The 24,487-nt window shown below is 37.9% G+C and overlaps 2 protein-coding genes across 2 annotated transcripts; both read right to left on the bottom strand.

The window, feature by feature from the left end:
* Window positions 1-328: 328 nt before the first annotated feature.
* LOC130221576 (zinc finger protein 382-like) lies at window positions 329-3,658 on the bottom strand. Its single transcript, XM_056454118.1, has 4 exons — window positions 3,265-3,658; window positions 1,363-1,493; window positions 1,152-1,275; window positions 329-1,079 (listed from the first exon to the last, which is right to left on the bottom strand). The coding sequence occupies exons 1-4, from the start codon at window positions 3,518-3,520 to the stop codon at window positions 538-540; spliced, it is 1,053 nt and encodes a 350-aa protein (XP_056310093.1). The 5' UTR covers window positions 3,521-3,658; the 3' UTR covers window positions 329-537.
* A 1,780-nt stretch (window positions 3,659-5,438) lies between these two features.
* On the bottom strand, window positions 5,439-22,138 carry zgc:113210 (uncharacterized protein LOC541387 homolog). The gene is made up of 9 exons (XM_056454117.1): window positions 21,710-22,138; window positions 21,424-21,554; window positions 21,235-21,346; window positions 18,382-18,576; window positions 6,489-7,504; window positions 6,327-6,396; window positions 6,069-6,243; window positions 5,736-5,895; window positions 5,439-5,645 (listed from the first exon to the last, which is right to left on the bottom strand). Exons 1-8 carry the CDS (start codon window positions 21,978-21,980, stop codon window positions 5,736-5,738), a joined length of 2,130 nt encoding a protein of 709 aa, XP_056310092.1. The 5' UTR covers window positions 21,981-22,138; the 3' UTR covers window positions 5,439-5,645.
* Between the last annotated feature and the right edge of the window lie 2,349 nt (window positions 22,139-24,487).

Here is a 24,487-nt window from a genome sequence, read left to right as displayed (position 1 = left end):
GGGGAGTTCTCGAGATCTACCTAAACTCAAACTCCCCTCTCGCCCTGCTAACGGGAGCGAGGATCTTATGAGCTCAGGGCTCTCTCCCGGGAGAGCATGCCAAACAAACTTTATCATCAATCATCAGCTAAATGTAAACTCTTGAAGTAATTTTAGCGAAAACCTCAAATACTGTTGGTTGGTTCATGTTGCCTGTGCACCTTTTTTACCAACCAAGTTTGTCGACGCCATTATACCAACACAGACCTATTCATGCCAGCGGAAAAACTGATTGACAGGTGGTAATTTGTGTGTGGCTTATATTTATTTATTTATTTACGATTTGGTTATGGCTAAAATGAAGACCATGCGGGTCAGGTAGTTGAAACGGTAGGCTACAAATAATTAATTTGTTATGAATTAATTAATTATTCATAAATAATTAATTCACCGCCACCTATGATAACGATGCCATCATCCATCGCGATGTTTCACATTAGACATCATATGATGCCAAATTGGTCGACATCGCCCAACCCTACTGCAGTGCGTACGAGTCTAACTAAAGCACTGGTGTGTATTGAAACCCTGTTTGTACGCGTAACTTTTACCGCACTCTGAACAGCTGTACGGCTTTTCACCGGTGTGGCTTCGGAGATGCACGTTTAGAGAGCTTTTTTGGGCAAAACTCTTTCCACACTCCATGCACGAGTACGGCCTTTCACCGGAGTGTGTGCGCTGGTGTATTCGGAGGTACGTTTTTTGCGCAAATCTTTTACCACACACAGTACAGACAAAAGGCTTTTCTCCAGAGTGTGTTCGCATGTGTGCTTTTAGGTAGGTTAGTTTGTTGAAAGTTCTTTGACAAAACACACACTCAAACCTTTTCTCTTCTGAAACACTCGTGGGGTTGTGTGTGCTGGGAAAATTTTGCTCTGTTGTGTTGTGTCCGTGTGTTGAAATCGTCCCGTGAAGACTTTGCTCTTCTGGTTGTGGCTGCTGTACGTTCAATTGGGCTTGTTCATCTGAAGGCACAGTGTATGTGATGTAATCTTCACAGTTCTGGTCATTACATCTCTCATCACTTGACATTGCTGGTCCTGTAATGTGATATATTACATATGAATGTATGAACATAATGAAGAGTTAATAACTTTTCCTGCTCCACAAACCTGTCAAACTGCTCATTTCTTCTTCGTCAGGTTTATTCTTCCCAGAGCAATCTTCAAATGTCTCCTCCTTGATCATGATCATATCTGGCTCTTCATCCTCTTCATCATCCAGCAAACTTACTGGCTAATGGAGGAAAGATAAAAACAGATCTTGTTAACTGCATTGTGAAGTTGCCTCAAGTAAACCAGAATCAGTATGAGAGAGACCAACATCTTCTGCCATGCCCGAAGAGTCCTGATGTGCATCCTCTTGCTCTCCAGCATTTGACTCCTCGTGTCTCCAGAAGTTCATGCACCATTCCTTACTAAACACATTGTCGATGGAAGGGCGTCGTGCAGACCCTGTTACACAAGCATTGCATTGGTTTTGGTTAGCCATATTATTTAGCCAAAGCATACTTAACCTATTATTAACAACACGACTTATAAAATTGATTTGGCTAGAGTCAATATAATGCTGATGATAAACACAATTCAATGACTAAACACTACAATATATTGTTAGAGTAACACAGATATATTATTTGCATGGATATATTATAAAACAATCCAGAAATGTTTTGTCTGTTTTTATAGGCAATGATAGATGGAAGAATGGATAGATAGATGAACAACTGCTATATAGGCAATGTGTTTTTGGATGGATGGATGGATGGATGAACGAACAAGCAAACAACTGTTTTTTTATAGAATCGGTTTGATTCACTCTTGCAGATTGACGGATAGATTAACTGTTTTATAGATAGATAGATAGATAGATAGATTAACAACTGTTTTTAAGAGAATCGGTTCGATTCACTCGTAGCAGACAGATGGATAGATGACGAACTGTTTTTTTAGGAAATGTGTTGATGGATGGATGGATGAACGAACAAGCAAACAACTGTTTTTTTTGGAGAATCGGTTTGATTCACTCGTTGCAGACTGATGGATAGATGAACCGTTTTATAGGGTTCTTGGGTAGATGGATAGATGGATTGATTGGAATGACAGATAGATAGATAGATAGATAGATAGATAGATAGATAGATAGATAGATAGATAGATAGATAGATAGATAGATAACTGTTTTTTAGAGAATCAGTTCGATTCACTCGTAGCAGACAGATGGATGGATGAAGAACTGTTTTATAGGGAATGTGTTGATGGATGGATGGATGAACGAACAAGCAAACAACTGTTTTTTTAGAGAATCGGTTTGATTCACTCGTTGCTGACTGATAGATAGATTAACCGTTTTATAGGGTTCTTGGATAGATGGATGGATGGATTGATTGATTGGAAGGATAGATAGATAGATAGATAGATAGATAGATAGATAGATAGATAGATAGATAGATAGATAGATAGATAGATAGATAGATAGATAGATAGATAGATAGATAGATAGATGAACAACTGTTTTTAGAGAATCGGTTCGATTCATTCGTTGTAGACGGATGGATGGATGAACAAATGTTTTTTAGGGAATGTGTTCTTGATTATAGATGAACAACTGTTTTTCCCCAGAGTATCAGTTCGATTAACTCGTTGCAGACAGATGGACAATGAAGAACTGTTTTTTATAGGGAACCGCTTCCTGATAACGATAGACAGACAAAGAGAGAGAACGAGCGACTCTATTTTTAGAAAATCGTTTGTTGATTCATAATGGATGAATAGAACTGTTGTTGTTGTTGTTGTTGTTGTTTTTCGTTTGTTTTGTTTAGTTAATCAGTTCTTGATTTATTCGTGACAGGTTATTTAGGTTTTTGGTATAAATATTTTCGACCCCGTCAAAAGAAATATTTGCTAAGTGAATGGTTTCTTGACTTACTCGGTCACTGTCACCACCTATTGACGAACGGGTAATCTAGAAAGTGTCACTGACTGAATTAATTTAGTGTATTAACTCGTTAAACAGAAATCCAGAATGCTATTTACTACAGTAATGTCCTCCGGGTGTAAGGTTAATGCATTGTTCAAGGGCAGAGTCGTGGTATGGTAACGCCCACTGCAGACACTGACTAAACCAGCAGCCCAGACAGAGATCAGACGTAACATTACTCGTCAGGTCATTCATGAACGAGTGCATTAATGAATGAATGAGGCATATAATGCATAATAAAATCACCTGTAAGTCCAGTGCGGCTGAACGGAGCTTCGTTCGTCTTTCCAGCGGTTTTCCGGGCAGACTGAAGTTCACTCTCCAAAAAATTACATTTCTTTTTCAGAGATTCATTTTCGTTTGTACATCGTGAAATCTCCAATCGCAGCAACAATGAATTCTCCTCGAATAGTTTGCTTATTTCAGCAACAGCGCTTTTCGCTAACAGTTCCAGTATTGATGTTAACTGCGTCTGAAAATCAGTTGTATTCATGACGTTCATCGTTTACTGGACCATTAATCAGTCATGTATATTGTAAACAACGAGTAATCTGTAAGTGCAGAGCTGCCTTTGTATTCTCAACAAACAACTGCACTGTATTCAGTGTGTTTCTGAGAACAGAATCATAGCATATCTAGCAGTTTGCAGAACAGGATCATGGGATGAATTACCGTAAACTGCTGTATAGGGCGGACGCATGAATTATAGATTTCCATTGGTCTCATCTAAAACGGTTAGGGGCAAACTGTTACCATGGAAACCCCCTTGTTTTGATTATTCTAAGCGTAATTTAACATAATTTTTAAGTTGCATAAATAAATATTCTAAAACATCATTGCTCACAAACATTAAGAAAACGAGCATTTTGTTTTGTCCTAAAAAGGGATGCCAGTTTAGACATTATAAATAGTTACCAAGGCATTGCTATGTGGTTTCTTGTGCGGTCTCATTGGTTGCTCTCATCTCAGATCAATAGTGTGATGTTCCTAAAACTGGCTTGGGCTGTTTCTTTATGGTAAGCATCATGACCTCATTTTGTCTAATATCAGGAAATATTAAGTCCTAAAAATATAAGAAATTACCCTCATCATAGATATATACACTATATCACAAAGGAACCATCAGCATGCGTCCCGCCACATTGGTACAGTGCGCTCCCAGCCATTCAACCGCACCAGCCAATACTAAAACCAATCTGCAAATTCTGGACTTTTGTGCTGCGTACGAGTGTAGCAATGAGCAAACAAAGAAAACAAAGCATGAATGCAAAACATTTCATAGGTAAGATTTAGTTTTTTATGTTTTGTATGTTACCAACTTTTGTGTTAAGCATGTAACGTTTTTTGATTATACAGTCACTTACTGCACTGACCATAACTCAAAGGAGCACCAACTCACACTAAATTCCAAGCTTATGCTAGTTTTGTTGAATAAAATTAGCAAACAATGTAAATGAAACATGACAATAAGAAGCTGCGGCGCAAGAAGCGTCTATTATTGTCAGCTAAGTTACGCAATGGCTAATTTTTGAAGTAACTTCAAGAGTGCCTGATAACATCAGTGGCTACACTTCAATGTGCATACTGTCCGCTCTAAATCATTGAATATTACAAATGTTATATACCATTTAGATCAGAAAGGTGGACATGCACATTGAGATGCAGGGATATCGATGGTTCACACGAAACATTCATAACAGATATTCATTCACAAATGAATCGCTCCCTTCGTTAGAATCAGAAGTGAAAGCGGAGAGGGGGTGTGTTTCAAGAGACAGATTTGATCAAACTTAACAGGAAGGGAGGATAATATATTTCCATACACACGAACACATGCTCTTTGTCGGCTTTGCCCTTGCACTCACTTGTCCATCAATCTAGAAAAGTGATGTAAAATGATACATTTCGTAATAAAATAAATTGCATACTGACCAGTGAAAACTCATTATCATAGATATATATTAATTTCACGTATGTTTTACGTAGCAGATGCCCTTCCAGCTGCAACCCATCACTGGAAAACAGCCATACACACTCAATCATACACATACACTATGGCCAATTTTGTTTACCCAATTCACCTATACCACATGCTTGGACCTATACCCCCACATGCTTGGACTTGTGGGGGAAACCGGAGCACCCGGAGGAAACCCACGCGAACACAGGGAGAACATGCAAACTCCACACAGAAATGCCAACTGACCCAGCCGAGGCTCGAACCAGTGACCACCTTCCTGTGAGGCGATCGTGCTACCCACTGTGCCACTGTGACGGCAAAAATCTTTCGTTAGTTTGTAATTTTATTCATTTAATTGTAATAGAAAGAGGCAGTAAACAATACACAAAATAGCTAATGCTATAAACTAATAAAGTAGCACAACATTATACTATCACTGCAGTTGTTTTTGTAAAAACAAAACACACTAATTGATGCACCTTTTTTAATTGTTGCATGAATGACTTAAATGGCGGCAGTAAAATTCTTATAATACAAACATTCCAGCAACATTCCAATAAGGACAGTACAAGTAATAAGGTAAAAAATAATGTTAAGGTATCAAGGTAAAAAAAAAGCGCGCAAGTAATAACTTCATAGTCAGTGCAGGGCCTGGATAGAGACATTCCTGAAACAAATTAAATATTGAGTTATTTAAAACACACCATTGTTTCAATACATTTCAGGTAATTTTGACCTATTTGGTAGATCAACTTACTTAGCTTGTTTTCCACTCAAATTCTGAAAGCCTCTGCATAAATGTTGCCACGCGTGTATTAAAGTTTTGGGTTTTCCTTTGGACAGCCGTACCTGTCCTTCGGCTTGTACCTGATTTTGAGGTACATTTAGATCCTTCAGGATTGATTCTCACAAAGAACCTGAAGAATAGCAGAACATTTTTAGACAAAATGTCAGTTTTGCCAGACAAATATCTATGTTAGGTATGTATCATGAAACTACGATCCATCAAGATCCAAAAGAAACAAAAGAAAAGAGTAAGACAAATATCCTTAAATATTTAATGTATAATTCAAATGTCCTTAAGGCTCACCTCTGGAGAAACTCAAGAGTGGCACTGGCTGATTCCTCGTACTCAATATTAAAAACGTAAAAGCACCCAAAGAAAACAGACAATGCCGCTGTGAAGTCCAGCTGGTCATCTATAGAATGTGTCACTTTGCCCTCAATACTGATAAACCACTTGGAAGAAGTTAGCAATGTATCACCTGAAATATGAAAAATCCCTGTAATACACATATTTAAAAAGATACAAGACCAAACTAACTTGCGTAGAAAGACAATGTCTTACCAAGCATGATGAGTCGGGGAGTAGCTGGTAAGCTAATTTCGTTTTCAATTGATGTCTTGGTAGATGTTTCCTTAAAAACAAAACATAAAAAACATTTATTTTGGAACTAGCCAAACCTCTTTCAAAACCTTAATGGATCTGTAACACTTGACGTTTACTGACATCTGCTAAGATGAACACAGAGTTGTCCTTTTCCTTAAAGTACTTCATCATTAATAGGATGGCTGATATGGTGTTCCTGTTATTATCTGTTGCACTGGGGTTCTCTTCAATCTCACTCAGGAGACTCTGGATCTCTGTGTTCCACTTCAGTTTCTGACTATTGAAGTAGTTCAGTATTCTCCTGGATTTAACTGTAAGAGTTTCACTAAAGCGACTTCTGATGTCAATCCCAGTCAGGACTTTGAAATGCCTACAGAGGCCCCTTTCGGTGAACAGGAATGGCCAGTGCCCCTCTATCTCGCTGATAGTAGGAGGTGGACATGAGTTGATCATGTGACGTTGGTAAACATAGGTCTGATGCATTAAGTCTTCTACGTTGGTCAACTCCACGGCTCTTGGGCCCGCAGACTGAAAAATCTCTGCCGCTACCTTCCTCTTCATTTCAAGAGATTCTGCAGTCTCTCCATCTGGGACAGACGGGGGCTGCCAATTAATGCATCCATAACTGTCCACTTTGCATCTGACTCTCTTCACCAAGTAGTTATCATCTTGCCCAGCTCTCTTCGCTGATGGCTTTCTAGGTCGACGGATCCTGTGTTCCAAAACATCTCTATTCACATGTTCTACCCTAGTTTTTAGTTGTCTTTGAAGGCAACTGAAACCATTTCCTATTTGTTCTCCTTCTTCAGAAATGTCTCCAAATGTCAGGGGATATGTAGATACAATGGTTCGTGCCACTTCCCCACAGGCAGATAAGTTCGGGTTGGGACAGTGGGCTTGCATGGCTGCAACAACAATCCTAACAAACTCCCTTCTTGGCCCAGGTCGAGCCCTTTCTCCAGTGGTTGTTGCCTGAATGAGAGCTGGTGACATGCGTTCCCACGGAACATGGAAAATTTGGACCCAGTTGGACTTAATAGGATAGTGAGGAATGAAGGACTGTTCAGGAAGGGACTCAATTGATGAGAATGGATTGAGAGTCTTCTCAGCTGTTCCGTCCACTTGTCCAATGGATTCTTAGAGGGGAAAAATCATGGAAATAATGTAAGCATGTATCTTTGATTGAATGTAATGCAATCTTATTTATAATGTACTAGGTCTCATTCACTACCAATTGCATGGATTTGTTTCTCTGAAAACATACTCTAACCTTAGAGCACAACAAGACCTTTGAGCACTGTCACATTCACAAAACCAGTTCAAGCTCAATTTTTCTAACTTTGTTGTATATTAGTCTGTGTCATATATTACTCAAGCTTTCAAGAGAATTCAGATGTGGCTTTTAAAAACATAAAAAGTAAATTTATGCTTTCACATAATCTGATTAGAGGGAAAGTCGGTTGTCTATTATTAAGAAGTTCATTAATCAAGCTCTTCTCTTATTCCAGTCATGGAGTTTATGTGAGAGGAATTTTCTGCGAAGTGCATCTGCTACTCTGATTGCATGTGACTATAATTGCAATGTGTTGTATTGCCCCAAGTAAGTGTGCACAGTGACCTGACAAAGATGAAAAGACATTATTTTGGTATACAAAGGTTTTGGGTTTCGTTTTTGGGCTTAAATGTCTTGAGACTGTTGCTGTCGATGGAATATGTGAGAGCTTGCAGACCTATCTATAATCCTAAAATATCTTAATTTGTGTTCTGAAGATGAACAAAGGTTTCGGGGATTGCAACAACATGAATTAAGAATTTTCAATATTGGGTGAACTAATCCTTTTATAAAGCAATAATACTAATTAATTAAATACTAACCAGGTGCGAATTGTACTACATACCCATTTGCAATGTAAGTATTAAAATGGTGGGAACACAGGCATCACTGGTGGGAGCAAAAATGGGACTGATTTCAGGGGTCCCAGTGCTATTGGGAAGTCAAAAACAGCTTCTATTAATTCTGCAATTTTTGACAAACAGTATAATAAATACCCTCTACTGTGGGGCGAAAAACTTAACAACACTTCATACAGCATTAAAACAAAAGGTGAACACTACTCATAAAATCTATGTTTTAATGTAGTGTGAAATACAAAGCATGCATACATGTCAGCAAGTTAACACTAGATAAACTTTGTCGCATTGACATTAGTAACCTAAAGAATTTAGATTTCAGCCAGTCCGCTCTATCATTCACACATAAAATATCAAACACAAGTAGTAACAATCAAGTAATTTATTGAACAAGCTTTTACATAATCAGGTTAGGGGTAAAAGTCATTCGTCTATTACGAAGAAGTTCATTAAGTCGATCCTTTATCTTATTCCAGTCACTGGGCTTATTGACAGGGAATTTTCTGCGAATGGCATTTGCTATTTCTTCTCGCAGGTTGTTAGGTAGTGCATTTTTCCCTCTGGCACCATTAAAGTTGACAGTACCTGACCAGTCCAAGTAAACTTTATGTGGCACAAGACTTTTAAACAAAAGTGCAGCAAAGCGATCTGGCCGTGGATTCCCATCTTGTCCGACTGATGCTTGGTATAGTTTCTTCTCCTCCTCCATGGAAACTGGATTTAAACAAATGTCAGGAAGAATCACTCCTTGATGATTTAACTGAGAAGCATGTTTCTGTGAATTTGAAGTGTCTTGAGTTTCAATCGAGGACATTACTGAAGAACAATGGGGTGAAGTGGTGGATGGAGGAGAAACTGTTGATGTTGAAAACACAGATGTTTGATCAGATGTCAAAACGTCAGATGGCAAGCTCTGAGTTGGGGCTGTCTGTAATGCTGAACCCACTGAAGAAGAGTGGTTAGGATCTAATTTAATTTTCTTGAATGGCTGCTGATTGCAAGTGTAGGCCATCGAAGGTGAGGAGGCTGCAGACACCACACCTGAAACAACATACAGCTTATGTTGTTCTAATTGTTCTAAATAAATAAATAATGACTACTGCTAGTTAACTTTATATAAATATTTATACAACGATTAAAGGGATAGCTCCCCCACAAAAATAAAAATGACCTCATCATTTATTCTGCCTCATTTGATTTAAACCTATATGAGTTTCTTTCTTCTGCTGAAGAGTAAGATATATTGAAGAATGCTGGTTGCTGGCACCCATCAACTTCCATAATAAGAACAAAATGTTAGGGAATTCAATGGGTGACTGCTACTAGCATTGTTTTACAGTGCATCCGAAAAGTATTCATAGCGCTTTTTAATGTTACAGTCTTATTCCAAAAAGATTAAATTCATTTATCTCAACATTCTTCACACAATAACCCATAATGTCAATGTGAAAAAACTTTTTTTTGTTATAAATTTATTAAAAATGAAAAACCTGAAAAATCACATGTACATAAGTATTCACAGGCTTTGCTGTAAAGCTTTGAATTGAGCTCAGGTACATTCAGTTTCCACTGATCATTCTTGAGATGTTTCAGCAGCTTAATTGGAGTTCACCTGTGGTAAATTCAGTTGATTGAACATGATTTGAAAAGGCATACACCTATCTATATAAGGTCCCAGGGTTAACAGTGCATGTCAAAGCACAAACCAAGCATGAAGACAAAGGAATTGTCTGTAGACCTCCAAGACAGGATTGTCTCGAGGCACAAGGCTGGGGAAAGTTATAGAAAAATGTCTGCTGCTCCGAAAGTTCCAATGAGCACAGTGGCCTCCATCCATACGTGAAAGATGTTTGGAGCCACCAGGACTCTTCCTAGAGCTGGCCAACTATCTAAGCTAAGTGATCGGGGGAGAAGGGCCTTAGTCAGGGAGGTGATCACTAACCCGATGGTCACTCTGTCTGAGCTCCAGCTTTTTTCTGTGGAAAGAGGAGAACCTTACAGAAGGAAAACCATCTGTGCAGCAATCCACCAATCAGGCCTGTATGGTAGAGTGGCCAGATGGAAGCCATTCCCCGTCTGGATTTTGCCAAAAGACATCTGAAGGACTCTCAGACCATAAGAAACAAAATTCTCTGGTCTGATGAGACTAACACTAAACTCTTTGGAATGAATGCCAGGCGTTACATTTGGAGAAAACCAGGCACCGCTCATCAGCAGACTAATACCATCCCTACAGTGAAGCATGGTGGTGACAGCATCATGCTGTGGGGATGTTTTTCAGCAGCAGGAACTAAAAGACTAGTCAGGATAGAGGGAAAGATGATTGCAGCAATGTACAAAGACATCCTGAATGAAAACCTGCTTCAGAGTGCTCTTGACCTCAGACTGGGGCAATGATTCATCTTCCAGCAGGACAATGACCCAAAGCACACTGCCAGATATCAATGGAGAGGCTTCACAACAACCCGGTGAATGTCCCTGAGTGGCCCAGCCAGAGCCCAGACCTAAATCCTATTTAACATCTCTGGAGATGAACAGCCATCTGAAAATGGCTGTACATTGTCGCTTGAGGAATGGGTAAAAATTCCCAAAGACAGGTGTGCCAAGCTTGTGGCATCATATTCAAAAAAGATTTGAGGCTGTAATTGCTGCCAAAGGTGCATCAACAAAGTATTGAGCAAAAGCTGTGAATACTTAAGTACATGTGATTTTTTTTTTTTTTTATTTATTTATTTATTTTTTTTTCAAATTTTATTTTTTTTTTTATAAATTTGCAACAATTTCAAAAACTTTTTTTTCACATTGTCATTATGGGATATTGTGTTTAGAATTTTGAGGAAATAAATGAAATTTAATCTATTTTGGAATAAGGCTGTAACATAAAAAATGTGGAAAAAGTGAAGTGCAATGAATACTTTCCAGATGTACTGTAAATATTGTTTTTCATGTTCAACAGAAGAAAGAAACTCAGTTTGATTGTGAACAAGTGAAAGGTGAGTAAATCATGACAGTATATTCATTTTGGGTGAACAATCCCTTTAAATGACCACAATAAAAAAACAACTTTGTTTGCTTATGTCTTCCGCATCGGATCCTGATGTGTGTTTACTTTGGGAAATGCAATGCTAGTGTGTTACACTGCTGACCGTAATGGTAATATGTTGTATTACCTATTGTACATACACATACTGACCTGTCAAGGAAGAAAGAAACATGAATAGAGTCATATTTACAGTTATTTTAGAGCACAGAGTTATTCTTGGAGCTTTGTACGATTACAGTTAAGTCGTAGAAGTCACGAGAAACGTTTCGGGTTCCTTTACTGGGCTTAAATGTCTTTGAACCATTGCTGTCTATGGAAGAGAGTGAGCACCCAAACTTATCTAAAATATCTCAGTTTGTATTCTGGAGATGAACAAAGGTCTCAGGGGGTTGCAACGACATCAATTAATTACAGAATTGTCATTATTGGGAGAACTAACCCTTTAATTAAGCATAGGCGCAAATTGTACAACATACTCATTTACAATTCATCTGTAAAAGTATTAAAATGGGAGGAACGGGCGTCACTGGTGGGAGCCAGTGGGACTGATTCCATGGTCCCAGTGCAATTGTGAAGTCCAAAACTTTGCTCAATTTATTATGCGATTTTGACAAAGAGGGACCAATAAATACTCTCTACTGGGGGATGGAAATTTAATACCTTCAGGCTGGAAATGACACAATAGCCACGTTTCCACTATCACGCCTAAATCAAGCGAGACAGGGCCAGTTGCGTTTCCACTGTCACTTCCGGGGCCTGATCGTGGCTTCCTCTGGGACAGTGGCTGGCTTTTTTTTCGACCTGCCAAATACCTTGGGCCAAAGAGGGCCAGCTAGGGCTTCGGGGCGGAGTGAAAGGAGAGGCGGAGTTTGCCCGAGTCTGGTAAAGAATGTGTGCCGCCATTACACTAGTTTTCCCATCACACAGGAGTACACATGCCAAAATAAATAAGGGAAAGAAAAACATATAGCTGGTCAGTTTAAGATAGGTTACTCCATAAGCAAAAAGACCCCTAGCCTATAAGATGGTTTCTGATTGCCCTTCTGTTTCCCTTTTAAATGTAAGCGTGTTGTATATAATAATAAAGTAGTTTTAATTTATAAGTGATATTTCTTTGCTGCGTCCTCGATTGTTTCAATAGCACATAATAATCTTTATACCATATTAAAGACACATCAGCCAAATATTTTCAGTTTTTAAGAGTTTTGTCATGTTTAATAGGAGTGTTTGTGCATGAAACATGCACCTTTAGATGCAAGTGTGTGATACTGGGCGAAAGAGCACTCGCTTGACCGCTTTGTTGATACCGCGAGCGGCTGGGTTTCTTTCTTTTTTTCTTTATTTTGGAGATAATACAAAATATGAATACAACAGAAAGACATAACTTTACAAATCACATGTCTACTTTTGTAGACTCAACACAATAGTGTCAAATCTAGATAAAATAGCCTAAGATATGTTGAAATCATTTAAAGAATTACAAATAATAAAATCAAATTAAATAAATAAACCAATATAAAACAAACAAAAGCTATACCATACAATATACAATACACTTGAAGCATGATGCCAACAGTCAGTCTGCGAGTAAACAGATATAATGAATGAAAATACATAGGTCTGTGCGTATAGACATATATTGTAATTTTGTACAGTAAAGTGTAATTTCTTTTATTTCGGTTGTTTTCATTTTAATCGTTACGTGATGATGCGATGGTGTGCTTTATCTGTCTGCCTGATTCATGCTGAACTGGCCTGGTTGTGTGACGTTGGATTTTGGGGGGACGTTCTGGGGGTTTGCATGACGTGCTGCAAGCTACTAGCCCGACAGTGGAAACGTGACATGATTTCAGCCTCTCTGCTCATACTCCCGGGCTATTGGCACAACCCGGCCTGATAAAAGCCCTGGCTCGCACTGGCCCGACAGTGGAAATGCTGTTATTGATACGCCAGTATACAGTTACAGAAATACAATAAAACAAAAGACAAACAATACTTATAAAATATATGATTTATTGTGGTGATAAAATACGAAGCATGCATACAGTATATGTCAGCAAATTACCATTAGAACGCATTATATGAGTTTACATTAGTAACATAGAGAATTTTTTTTGCATATTGGCACAAATATGTGTGATGTGATGCATGAAATATTAAGTTAAACATCACAATAAATTCTCTCAGACATATCTAGTCAAGCAAATCATCCATACCCCAGGGGAAATATAAAGCATATCTCTGAGTTTAAATCTTATTTTTAGATATAATAATTTCAGATTAGGGCGGCGCAGTAGGTAGTGCTGTCGCCTCACAGCAAGAAGGTCGCTGGTTCGAGCCTTGGCTGGGTCAGTTGGCATTTCTGTGTGGAGTTTGCATGTTCTCCCTGCATTCGTGTGGGTTTCTTCTGGGTGCTCCGGTTTCCCCCACAGTCCAAACTAAATTGTCCGTAGTGTATGAGTGTGTATGAATGTTTCCCAGTGATGGGCTGCAGCTGGAAGGGCATCAGCTGCGTAAAAACATATGCTGGATAGGTTGGCGTTTCATTCCGCTGTGGCGACCCCAGATTAATAAAGGGACTAAGCCGAAAAGAAAATGAATGAATGAATTTCGGCTTGACTGTACATCTAATATTAAGATTTATGCAGCGGGAAATGCTTCATATTTCCAAGTCAAAATATAAATATTCGACTCAGTTTAACACCAGCAGTAGACTATTATGATTACTCAATGTTTTATAAAAACAGAAAGTAACAGCACTTTACAGCCAGTCACCTCCACCGTGCATACATGAAGTATCAAACATAAGTAGTATATAAGTCATTTATAGAATAAGCCTTCGCATAATTAGGTTAAGGGGAAGGCCAGTCGTCTTTTACGAAGAAGTTCATTAAGTCGATCCTTTATCTTATTCCAGTCACTGGGTTTATTGTCAGGGAATTTTCTGCGAACGGCATCTGCTATTTCTTCTCGCAAGTTGTTAGGGAGTGCATTTTTTTTCCTGTTGCCATTATAATTGGCAGTACCTGACCAGTCCAAGTAAACTTTATGTGGCACAAGACTTTTAAACAAAAGTGCAGCAAAGCGATCTGGCCGTGGATTACCATCTTGTCCAACTGATGCTAGGTATAGTTTTTTCTCCTCCTCCATGGAAACTGGATTTAAACAAATGTCAGGAAGAATCACTCCTTGATGATTTAACTGAGAAGCATGTTTCTGTGAATTTGAAGTGTCTTGAGTTTCAATCGAGGACATCACTGAAGGACAATGGGGCGAAGTGGTGGATGGAGGAGAAACTGCTGATGTTGAAAACACAGATGTTTGATTAGATGTAAAAATGTGAGCTTGCAAGCTCTGAGTTGGGGCTGTCTGTGATGCTGAACCTACTGGAGAAGAGTGGTTGCGATCTAATTTAATTTTCTTGAATGGCTGCTGCTTGCAAGAGTAGGCCATCGAAGGTGAAGAGGCTGCAGACACCACACCTGAAACAACATACAGCTTATGTTGTTCTGAATGTTGTACCCCATGTGTAAATGCAGTGGTACCCCCAAGGGGTTTGCACAGAAGATTTTTTGTACTTTTAGTGACTGATGTGCACTTCAGGAACTAATACTTTTAAGATACAAATATGGACTTTTTGCAAACGTGTACTTTAGAAAAAGTACTGCCTCTGCTTTAGTACTGCTGCTTTTTTAATTACATAATTTATGGTAGTCGTGCACACATTGAAAGCTAACATGTGGGTGATTTGATGCAGCGGGAGATCTGGACACTTCTCAAATATCAAAATGCTTTTTTTAATGCAAAATGAATTTAAATAGCCAGTTATGCCCTATGCCAGGGGTGTCCAATCTTGGTCCTGGAGGGCCGGTGTCCTGTGTATTTTAGATCCAACCCCAATTAAATCCACCTGAACTAGCTAATCAAGCTCCTTCCAGGTATACTAGAAACTTTCAAAGAGGTGTATTAAAGGAAATTGGAGCTAAACTATGCAGGACACCAGCCCTCCAGAACTGAGTTTGGACACCCCTACCTTATGCCATAGAATTAAAAAAAAATTTAATAAACTAAGCAAATCCACTTTAAAGGTAAAACTAAATAAATTGCTAATACTACACTTTTGACAATTAAAAGTGTACACCCTGCAGCTTACAACAAATATAGAGAATTGTCGTTTATCATATTTAATAAAACCTTTCATTGACTAAATTTTATGTAATTTTGCTCACATGGATGACAATTGAACATTAATCAAAAGATGCCATTAGCCTGCTGTCAGCCAATTGCTGCATTGCTGATCATGAATTAAGACTGATTTATACTTCTGCATCAAGCGCAGCCTACGCGTGGATGCATAGCCCTCGCCGTGGCCGTCGGCGATGTTGACCTCTCAAAAATGTAACTACACGTCACAGCGATGTGTAGCGCAAGCTCTATGATTGGTCCACTTGGTGTCGCTGACGAGTGTGGGCGGGGGTGAAAGCGGTGTGAGCCAGATGGAGTGAGTGTTTACAAGTGTGGAGTCCTGTGAAGGAGCTCCGGATGCAGAATGTTGTTTTGTGTTTACTTTATGATTAAAGTTGTTGCACGTCCGCTGGTTCCCACCTTTGAATGAGTGAGTTTAAGCCACTTGTACATTAAAGTAGCGTTTAAAAAAACACCAGTGAAGAAACTCGACACAGAGGAACATAAAACCTCACTGCCAACTAGTGTTTCGGAAGTTATTTAGTATTATAGTATTATAGGATCGATGGATTTGTCCTTCACAACAAGCAAACGCAGAAATCTTAGATCAGTTTATACAGATATTTTAATCTGATCCGCAAACTTGTTTGAGGAACCTAATAAGCCAGGCATCCGTTATCAAGATTAAAAGATCCAGGATCTGCCAAATCATCTTAAGCCCCGTTTACACTAATACATTTTAGATTTAAAACGGCGTTTTAGAGGAAAACGATCCACGTCCACACTGCCGTTTCACCCAGCGTTTCTGAACAACTCTGTCCACACTACACTACTGAAAACGCACATTCTGACTGTTCATCAAGGATCTACCACTGGATCTAATCTCACTATATTTGTTAAACATGATATTTAATTCATCTTGTTGTCTATATCTAACGACATATTCCCTGACTTTGGTCTTTTGAATCTATTACTTGTTCTCAGGTAATGTGCTTTGGCTGAGCGCAAAGATAATAATATTATATTAATAATAATATATTAATTCATGTAACCACGTACACTGATTCTGCACATTTAACTGATTACTTGTCTTTATTTTCTATATTGTATAAACGTATTGTACGTTATACATTTATAATGGCCATTATTGATTATTAAAACTGATATTCAGCAAAAGAAAGGGTATGTTTTGTATTTTTAATGAAAATGAAAGGAGGCAGTAATGTTATAGGCTCTGTTTTGTTATAAATATGCATACAGTGAAGATGACGATCATATAAATATGCAGCTACACGATGCCTCAATTTTTGGTGTCTGTTAAGTTAATAATAAAATGAAAATAGCAGTTCCTTATATCATGTCTTCATTTTATTGTTAAGAAAGTGAAACAATGTAACCAGGGTGATGTGAATGAGGTTATAAAGTACACTGTTCCTTCTCAAGATTTACCCCACGTGTCCTCGGGAGTTTGTTTTTCATATCAAACTTGCAAAGTCTGAACTTACAAGGAGAGGATGCAAGACTGAACTTTGTGTAGGCTACTTAATATTGAGGAAAAAGCCCCAATCAGCCCCTAATCTGCAGCCCCGTCTCCGTTTTCCCCATCCACACTGAGACGGAGCAGCAGCGTTTTAAAATGAAAACGGCCTCTCCAGCATTTTCAAAAAGCTCCGTTTTCGGCGATCGGTGCCAAACTGCTAACGCGCACAGAAGAAGCATAAACAAAGCAGCATTTAGTACCATTATCACATTATTTGTAAGGGGTTCGCTAGTGCAAATATGTGTGATTAATCTATTAATCCATATCGTTTGCAAATATTTGAGCAATGTAGCTACAGCCGGCCTCTTGGTGATCGTTCTTGGCTTGAACTGTTTACTTGCTACATCACCTTATTACATCACACCAGTGCTCTGATTTGTTGCTAAATAACTTAAATATATAATTCTAATTGGGGCTGTGCAAATAATCAAAATCAAATTCCAATCAAGATTTGAAACATTATGATTTGCAAGAGGCTACGATATGGAATATTATATGTATTATTTAATTTCCCCAACCCAGAGCAAATGCGTGACTGCCATCTGTGTGTGATAGACTTACTAGCCAATCGAGTGAGCTCACTTTCCATTCTGCCCAATCAGAACTTTTCAATCTGCCTCTTATCAGTCATTTTAGTTTACTGGGTGTTCTGTATTTTTATAATTATTATTTTTTGTTTTTATAATAAGCTACATTATCTCCCTAATTTGAGTTGAACTTGTTTACAGATAGGTAAGGTAATTTTATTTGTGTTTAATGTTTGTTCTAGAGAAAAAAAATTTGTTTAATTTTTGAATATTTAAAAACAATTTTGAATAAATGTTGAAGTAAATTTTTCAGTTTCTTTTTTAGCTAACACTCACCGCATTTTAGCAGTAAGAAGCTACAATAATGATTACTGACCTGAAGCTTGACTACAAAAGTAAATTCAATTTAAATTGCAATCGAAATCGCAATATTTGTCAAAAAAATTCAAAAATTTAATTAAATAAAAATCGCAATTAGATATTTTTCCCAAATTGCACAGCCCTAATATATATTGCAGTGTAATTTTTTACAGTATAGTCCAGCCTTAGCCCCATTGTTTGAAAAAATATAATTGGGAGTTTCAGAAGTTTGTGTTGTAAATGAAGGCCACTGCTGTTGTTGTCTGAAGACACCTGAGAAAAAACATGTTTTTAAAGGCCACATCTGCAGGTCAGTGTCAGGTCTCTCAGTTTAATCACCATTTGAGCCATTACAAGAGATTGGCAGACACTTTTGTGCAACAGGCGTAACAGAGAATTCTGGACGAACACCCTAGCAACATTTCAGCCTTAAAGTTTGTTTCTTACCTCTTTGTCTGAATGTTTTCACAAGTTTGCGACACTGGATTGGCTCCATTAAGTCCTTCAGATCTGATACTTCTACTAAGGAAAGGTCTTCTGTCTTCTCCACACCCACCACAAACCAGAGATGATTGACCACATTTTGAACAGTTTTAGAGTCCAGCTCTGGCAGTATTTTTCTGATTTCCTCTTGGATTACAACTGTAAGGGGTGAAAAAAAGTGATTTGGTATATATATATTTTTTTCCTTTTACCTGTCACTTTCTATTTTGCTCATTTCAATTTGCAATATTATTTTCAGATATCCTTAAACTCCCCAAGAAATTAAAACTATCTGATTTTGTTAGGTAATCATGTTTTGTGGTAATCACTTAATCTGTGCATGTCATTAAGAAGAAAAATTTTTGCCCTTCTAATCTTTAATTAAAATCTGAAAATGCACTTCCTGTTTGTTTTCAGTTAAATTATAAGATTACGGAATGATTTAGATTGATATTGAGGTATTGGGTGTGGCTAACATACTTAACTGACAGCTGGATGGGCGTGGTTTTGACAAAAAACGGTGAGCAGGAGGAGTCAGTTAGGTTAGGTAGACAAAACAAGCCACAGCCACTGTTTGCTCATATAAAATTCTATTTCTCTAGGAAAAAAAAAAAAACTAAACAATTGCAGCTTCCGGTTCTTTAGGACTTTAAAATCCATATGAATCAGAAGTTTCTGCTGAGCTTTATTACTGTTTGATGGCATATTTCCAAGTGAAACTGAATACCGAATAAGGGGCGGGGCTTTATTTTTAGCCTCCGCTCATCTTTCATACTGCTCATATTTCGCTCACGCCATTGAACTGATGTCATCAGAGAAGGACTGATGTTTTAGAGCATAAGCAAATGGTTCGATTTTGATTAAAGATTACCAACAAACATGGATTAATTGGTCACCTTAAGACTAATAGTAATGCAAAAAAAAGGCTTTTAACCCTTTAACTACCCCACCAAGAAAAAAAAATGGGATTGCATTTCTTAACTCCTTATGTCGCAGGTTAACACACTCGATGCATTTTTTTAACACCTCTTATAATTTCTAAAATATCAGCCTCAACCAAGTGGTAGATATGTTGGTTTATGGTAAAAGTACCGGAATTAATACATATACTATGAAAATCTGAAAATATGAAGTGTAAGACCAATTTATTTAAAACATAATCAATCTCAAACATTTTTAAATACTAAATCATCTTTATTTTTTAATTATGCCATAAAATATTTCAGATTCTCATTTAACATATTCTCTTGTCTTTTTTTTTGTTTGTTTTTACAATGAAACCAAAATCAAGTGTATTAGTGCAACAGAATTATGTTTGTTTGATTTTTAGTGTAAACTATTATTTAAAACAGTCATTCTTTAAATTACTTTAACAGTAAAAACATGGTCAACCATTTGGTAGAGCGGCAGTCAAAGGGTAAAAGTGTGTTTTGGTTATAAATAGCACCTGAGGGTGACTTTTGTTGCTATAACAACACTAGTGCACAACTGTAGTCTAGTGCTGTTTGGTGCCAAAATGTCAAGAAGGAGAAAAGTTGGCACTATCCTTTTTTTTTTTATTAATTTATTTTTTTAAGCAAATGGGAAGGAGAATGTCACTTCACAGTGATGTTTCTGGGTACACAACATTATACAGGGAAGAAAACATTATGGTGCTTAGAAAATTTTAATATAGGAGCTCCAGTTGGATGATGTACAGTTTGTGGCATGTTTTAGACCAGTGACGCATAAACTCAATCCTGGAGGGCCGGTGTCCTGCAAAGTTTAGTTCCAACCCCAATCAGACACACCTGGGCTAACTAATCAAGCTCTTAAGCTGCAGTCTTAACTGAACTTTTTTCGCCATAGACTTCCATTCATACGCACGTGAATGCGTCAGACCGTAAATACAAACTGGTGCGACAAGTTTTGCAGTTCGCTGCGTTCAAGCTTGGTGAACTCTGACCTGCGAAATCACATCACATGATTGCGTGAGACCAATCAAGGATCAAAACATGACCTCTGGACAGAAATTTTAAATATGGACCAATCGCTTTTTCATCGCCAATAGCTTTTTTAATGAAATGTTTTAATTGTCTAATTATCTTGTTTAATCCCGCCCCTTTTCGCAGCGCCGTACAACAGAATTTCACAAGCTCAAACTCGATTGTGACTGCAGCTTTACTAGACTTTCTGGAAACATCCTTGCAGGTGTGTTGAGACAAGTTGGAGCTAAAATCTGCAAGACACCAGCCCTCCAGGACAGTGTTTGGACACCCTTGTTTTAGACTATACAACGTCCTGTGCCCCAAAATTAGTAGGGTAAGACTTAAATCTACTGATTTGATAGATTCCCTGTGTTTACTTGTTCTTGATATGGAAACAACAGGTCTCCCTGCTCACTTGTCATCGGTCAGCTTGTCAGAAAGGCGATTGACAGGATGTTTTTATCTTAAAAACTGTAACTTTTTTTCAAATTGAATGAAGATTTGACCTGCATAAAAAACACTGGCAATTATGCTTAAAGTGGTCAGAACATTTTGAAATGAGCTGGATATATGTGAACATAGACCAATGTACAACTGGTAGTTCTGAAAAAAAAAATCCCACTTTACTCAAAACTCATTTCAGTCGATAAAAAAATGCTTCTGAGAGAAGATTTCAGTCACGTGATTAATAGTCATGTTGAATTAAAAGAAGCAGTTAAACTCTGAAGCCCTGGGTGTCTTCTTTTGTGGACAGCGCTGTGCTTCCCTGACTTGATGATGTGCAATCACAATCACAGTTTTTGTTTAATCATAAATGTATGCAATCAGCTACCACATCATCTCTGCATACCTTTCACATTCGTATTCTCATGGTCTTCCTCGATTGTCTCTGAAGAGCAATCGTCGAAACTCTCTTCCTTAATCATGATCATATTTTGTTCTTCTTCCAGCAAATCTACTGGCTAGAGAAAGGAAATTCAAAGTTGCAATCATCTGACATTAGTTTTTAGGGTTTCAAACAGCAGCATGCAAGACCAACCTCTCCTATAACGACCGAAGAGTGCAGATGTGCATCCTCCTGCTCTCCAGATTTGGACTCCTCGTGCCTCCAGAGGTTCATGCACCATTCCTTTCCGAACACATTGTCAATTTCAGGACGATGTGCAGTTTCTGTTGAACATTAGATGGAGTTACTTGTGAACAGAGGGGGTAACGATTTGGGGGGTTAAACATTCATGTTATTTTGTTGATATAAGTGTCATTTAACAACATATTTATGCGTGTCATTAGTTTGTGAATGAGCTAGCGAAGGTTTCCAATGTTACCTGTAACGTTAAATCCCGTGCGGCTGAGTGGAGCTTCTGTCCCGTTCATCTTTCCAGCGGTTTTCCGGGCAGACTGAAGTTCACTCTCCAGAAACCGACATTTCTTTTTCAGAGATTCGTTTTCGCTTGTAAATCTTGAAATCTCTAATCGCAGATAAGACGAATTGTCCGCGAAAAGTTTGCTTATTTCCACAACAGCCGTTTTCGCCAACGTCTCCACGATGGATGTTAACTGTGTCTGAAATTCGGCGTTCTCCATGATGTCCATCATTAAAGGGACACTTTAACAATGAACACTGACCCCGTCCCCTCGACAACTCTATTAATATCTAAATGCAGATGTATACTTTTCCATAAACAAACAATGGTGATATGTTACCTTTAGTATTTATGTAGATAGAAACAAAGCATTGCTTTTAGCAGAAAAGGATCATGGGATGGATTACCGTAAACCGTCGTGTAGAGGCTTCATATGTAGAGGCTTCAGTAGTTCACGGGTGCTTTATTTGATTTCAAAGACACAATGAGATTAAATAACTTGGATGAAATACACATTTCTAAAGAAAAACTACTTATCAAACACAAATGGAGTTATTTCTGTACACTGTTTGTCTAATCTGAAAATGACTGCTGTACTGTCTGTGTTCTTTTCTGTTGTGTTGCTTCTGTTTACCTTATGTAAAGTGTCCTTGGGAGTTTGAAAGGTGCCATACAACATAATATTATTTATTACTATGACACCTGCTAAAATGTCATTTAGTGCAACAGTAGTTTATGTGCCAAAAAGTATTGTCAGGCATACTAAGACCAAAGATTATTTCATGGCATATTAAAAGACTCCATTTAAGGATCACAGTGCAGCCCATAATACTGACTGCAGTTTGTAAAACTTTATGCTTTATACAACTATCCATAGTTCATCCATTTATCATCAGTTTTTGATGATTTAAATTTTCATATGAATTGACTTGGGTAGCACGACCGTCGCACAGCAAGAAGGTTGCTGGTTCGAGCCTCAGCTGGGCCAGTTAGTATTTCTGTGTGGAGTTTGCATCTTTTCCCCATCGTGTGGGTTTCCTGTGGGTGCTCCGGTTTCCCCCAGAAGTCCAAAAACATGTGGTGAATTGTGTAAGCTAAATTGTTTGTTGTGTATGTGTGTGTGATGTTTCCCAGTGATGGGTTGAAGCTGGAAGGGCATATGTAAAGCATATGCTGGATAAGTAGGCGGTTCATTCCGCTGTGGCGACCCCAGACTAATAAAAGGACTAAGCTGAAAAAAATAAAATAAATGTATGAATTGACTTTTACATAACATCCATAACACTGAACAATAAAATGTTGAAGCATTAAAATTCACAAGAAAATTTTTTAAAGCAGTGGTCTCAATTCCTGGAGGGCCACAGCTCTGCATAGTTTAGCTCCAACCACCTCCAACTCACATCAGTTTAATTGTCTCTAGTAGTCTTGAACACCTTGATTATGCTGCTGATAGATACATTTGTAATAGTAGGAAACCTGACCACATTAGCCCTCTTCTAAGGGGCCTCCATTGGCTCCCCATCCAATTCAGAATTGATTATAATTATATATTTTTTGCTGGTATGTAAGTCCCTTCATAATCTAGCCCCAACCTATCTCTCAGATCAAGTAATCAAAATCTTTTTTTTTAGCTCCTCAGTCCAGACTGAAACTTTCCCTGTGGCGGGTCCTCGGTTATGGGACACTTATCCCCTTGCGATTAGAATGGCTCCATCAATCATGGAGACTAAAGAGGAATTTAGAATTAGATCAGATATTTGACAACAGGAACTTGAAATCATTTAAGTTTTTAAAACAGGAATTTAATAGACCAAATAACAACTTTTAAAAAATTTTGCAACTATGACATTTTCTAGAATCGTCCCTTAGGGATGGCAGAATACATCTTGAATATTTTGACATGGAAAAACAATTGTATTCTTCATTTTCTCTCAAAGGAAGATATCTTTTTTACTAAATGTCATCAAATGTAGTGTTCTTCCCATACCTCCATGAAAGTTATACGGGTGAAAGATTGTGGAACAAATTTTAGTAAAGAAGAATGGCTTTCGGTCTGTTCTTGCAAATTTTTCAAAGGTGCCACAATATCAAACCAATAGCAAAATTTTTAATTCCTTTACAGAACTTATTTAACACCAATTCATCTCAATAAGGTATTTCCTAATGTTTCTCAATGTTGTATTCTGGGACTGTGACATGATTTAGACATACTGGAAAGAAATCCACAAATTAGTAAAGAAAGTTATTGGTAAACCTTTTGCCCAATCCCCAGTTATTTATCTTCTGAATTGTAAAACTGCTATACACCTTAGTCATAGACTAGAATCTGTGTTACACTTTTGTACATATCTAGAAAGAAAATGCATTCTTCTGTTGTCGTCCTCTCCTAACATTCCTTCGATCAAAACAGTTGAAGTTAGAATTATTAAACCCCCTGAATTATTAGCCCCCTTGTTTATTTTTTTTCCCAATTTCTGTTGAACGGAGAGAAGATTTTTTTCAACAAATTTCTAAACATAATAGTTTAAATAACTCATTTTTAATAACTGATTTATTAACAGGATTGTCTCTCAGCACAAAGCTGGGGAAGGTTACAGAAAAATTTCCAATGAGCACAGTGGTCTGGCTGGCCATCTATGCTTAGTGATCAGGGGAGAAGGGCCTTAGTCAAGGAGGTGATCAATAACCCGATGGTCACTCTGTCTGAGCTCCAGAATTCCCCTGTAGAGAGGGAGGAAC

The sequence above is a fragment of the Danio aesculapii genome, chromosome 3 (genome assembly GCF_903798145.1).
Source record: "Danio aesculapii chromosome 3, fDanAes4.1, whole genome shotgun sequence".
In the NCBI taxonomy this organism is placed as follows: Eukaryota; Metazoa; Chordata; class Actinopteri; order Cypriniformes; family Danionidae; genus Danio; species Danio aesculapii.
Note: the sequence above shows the minus strand (reverse complement) of the source record. Positions and strands in the feature narration are given on the sequence as shown.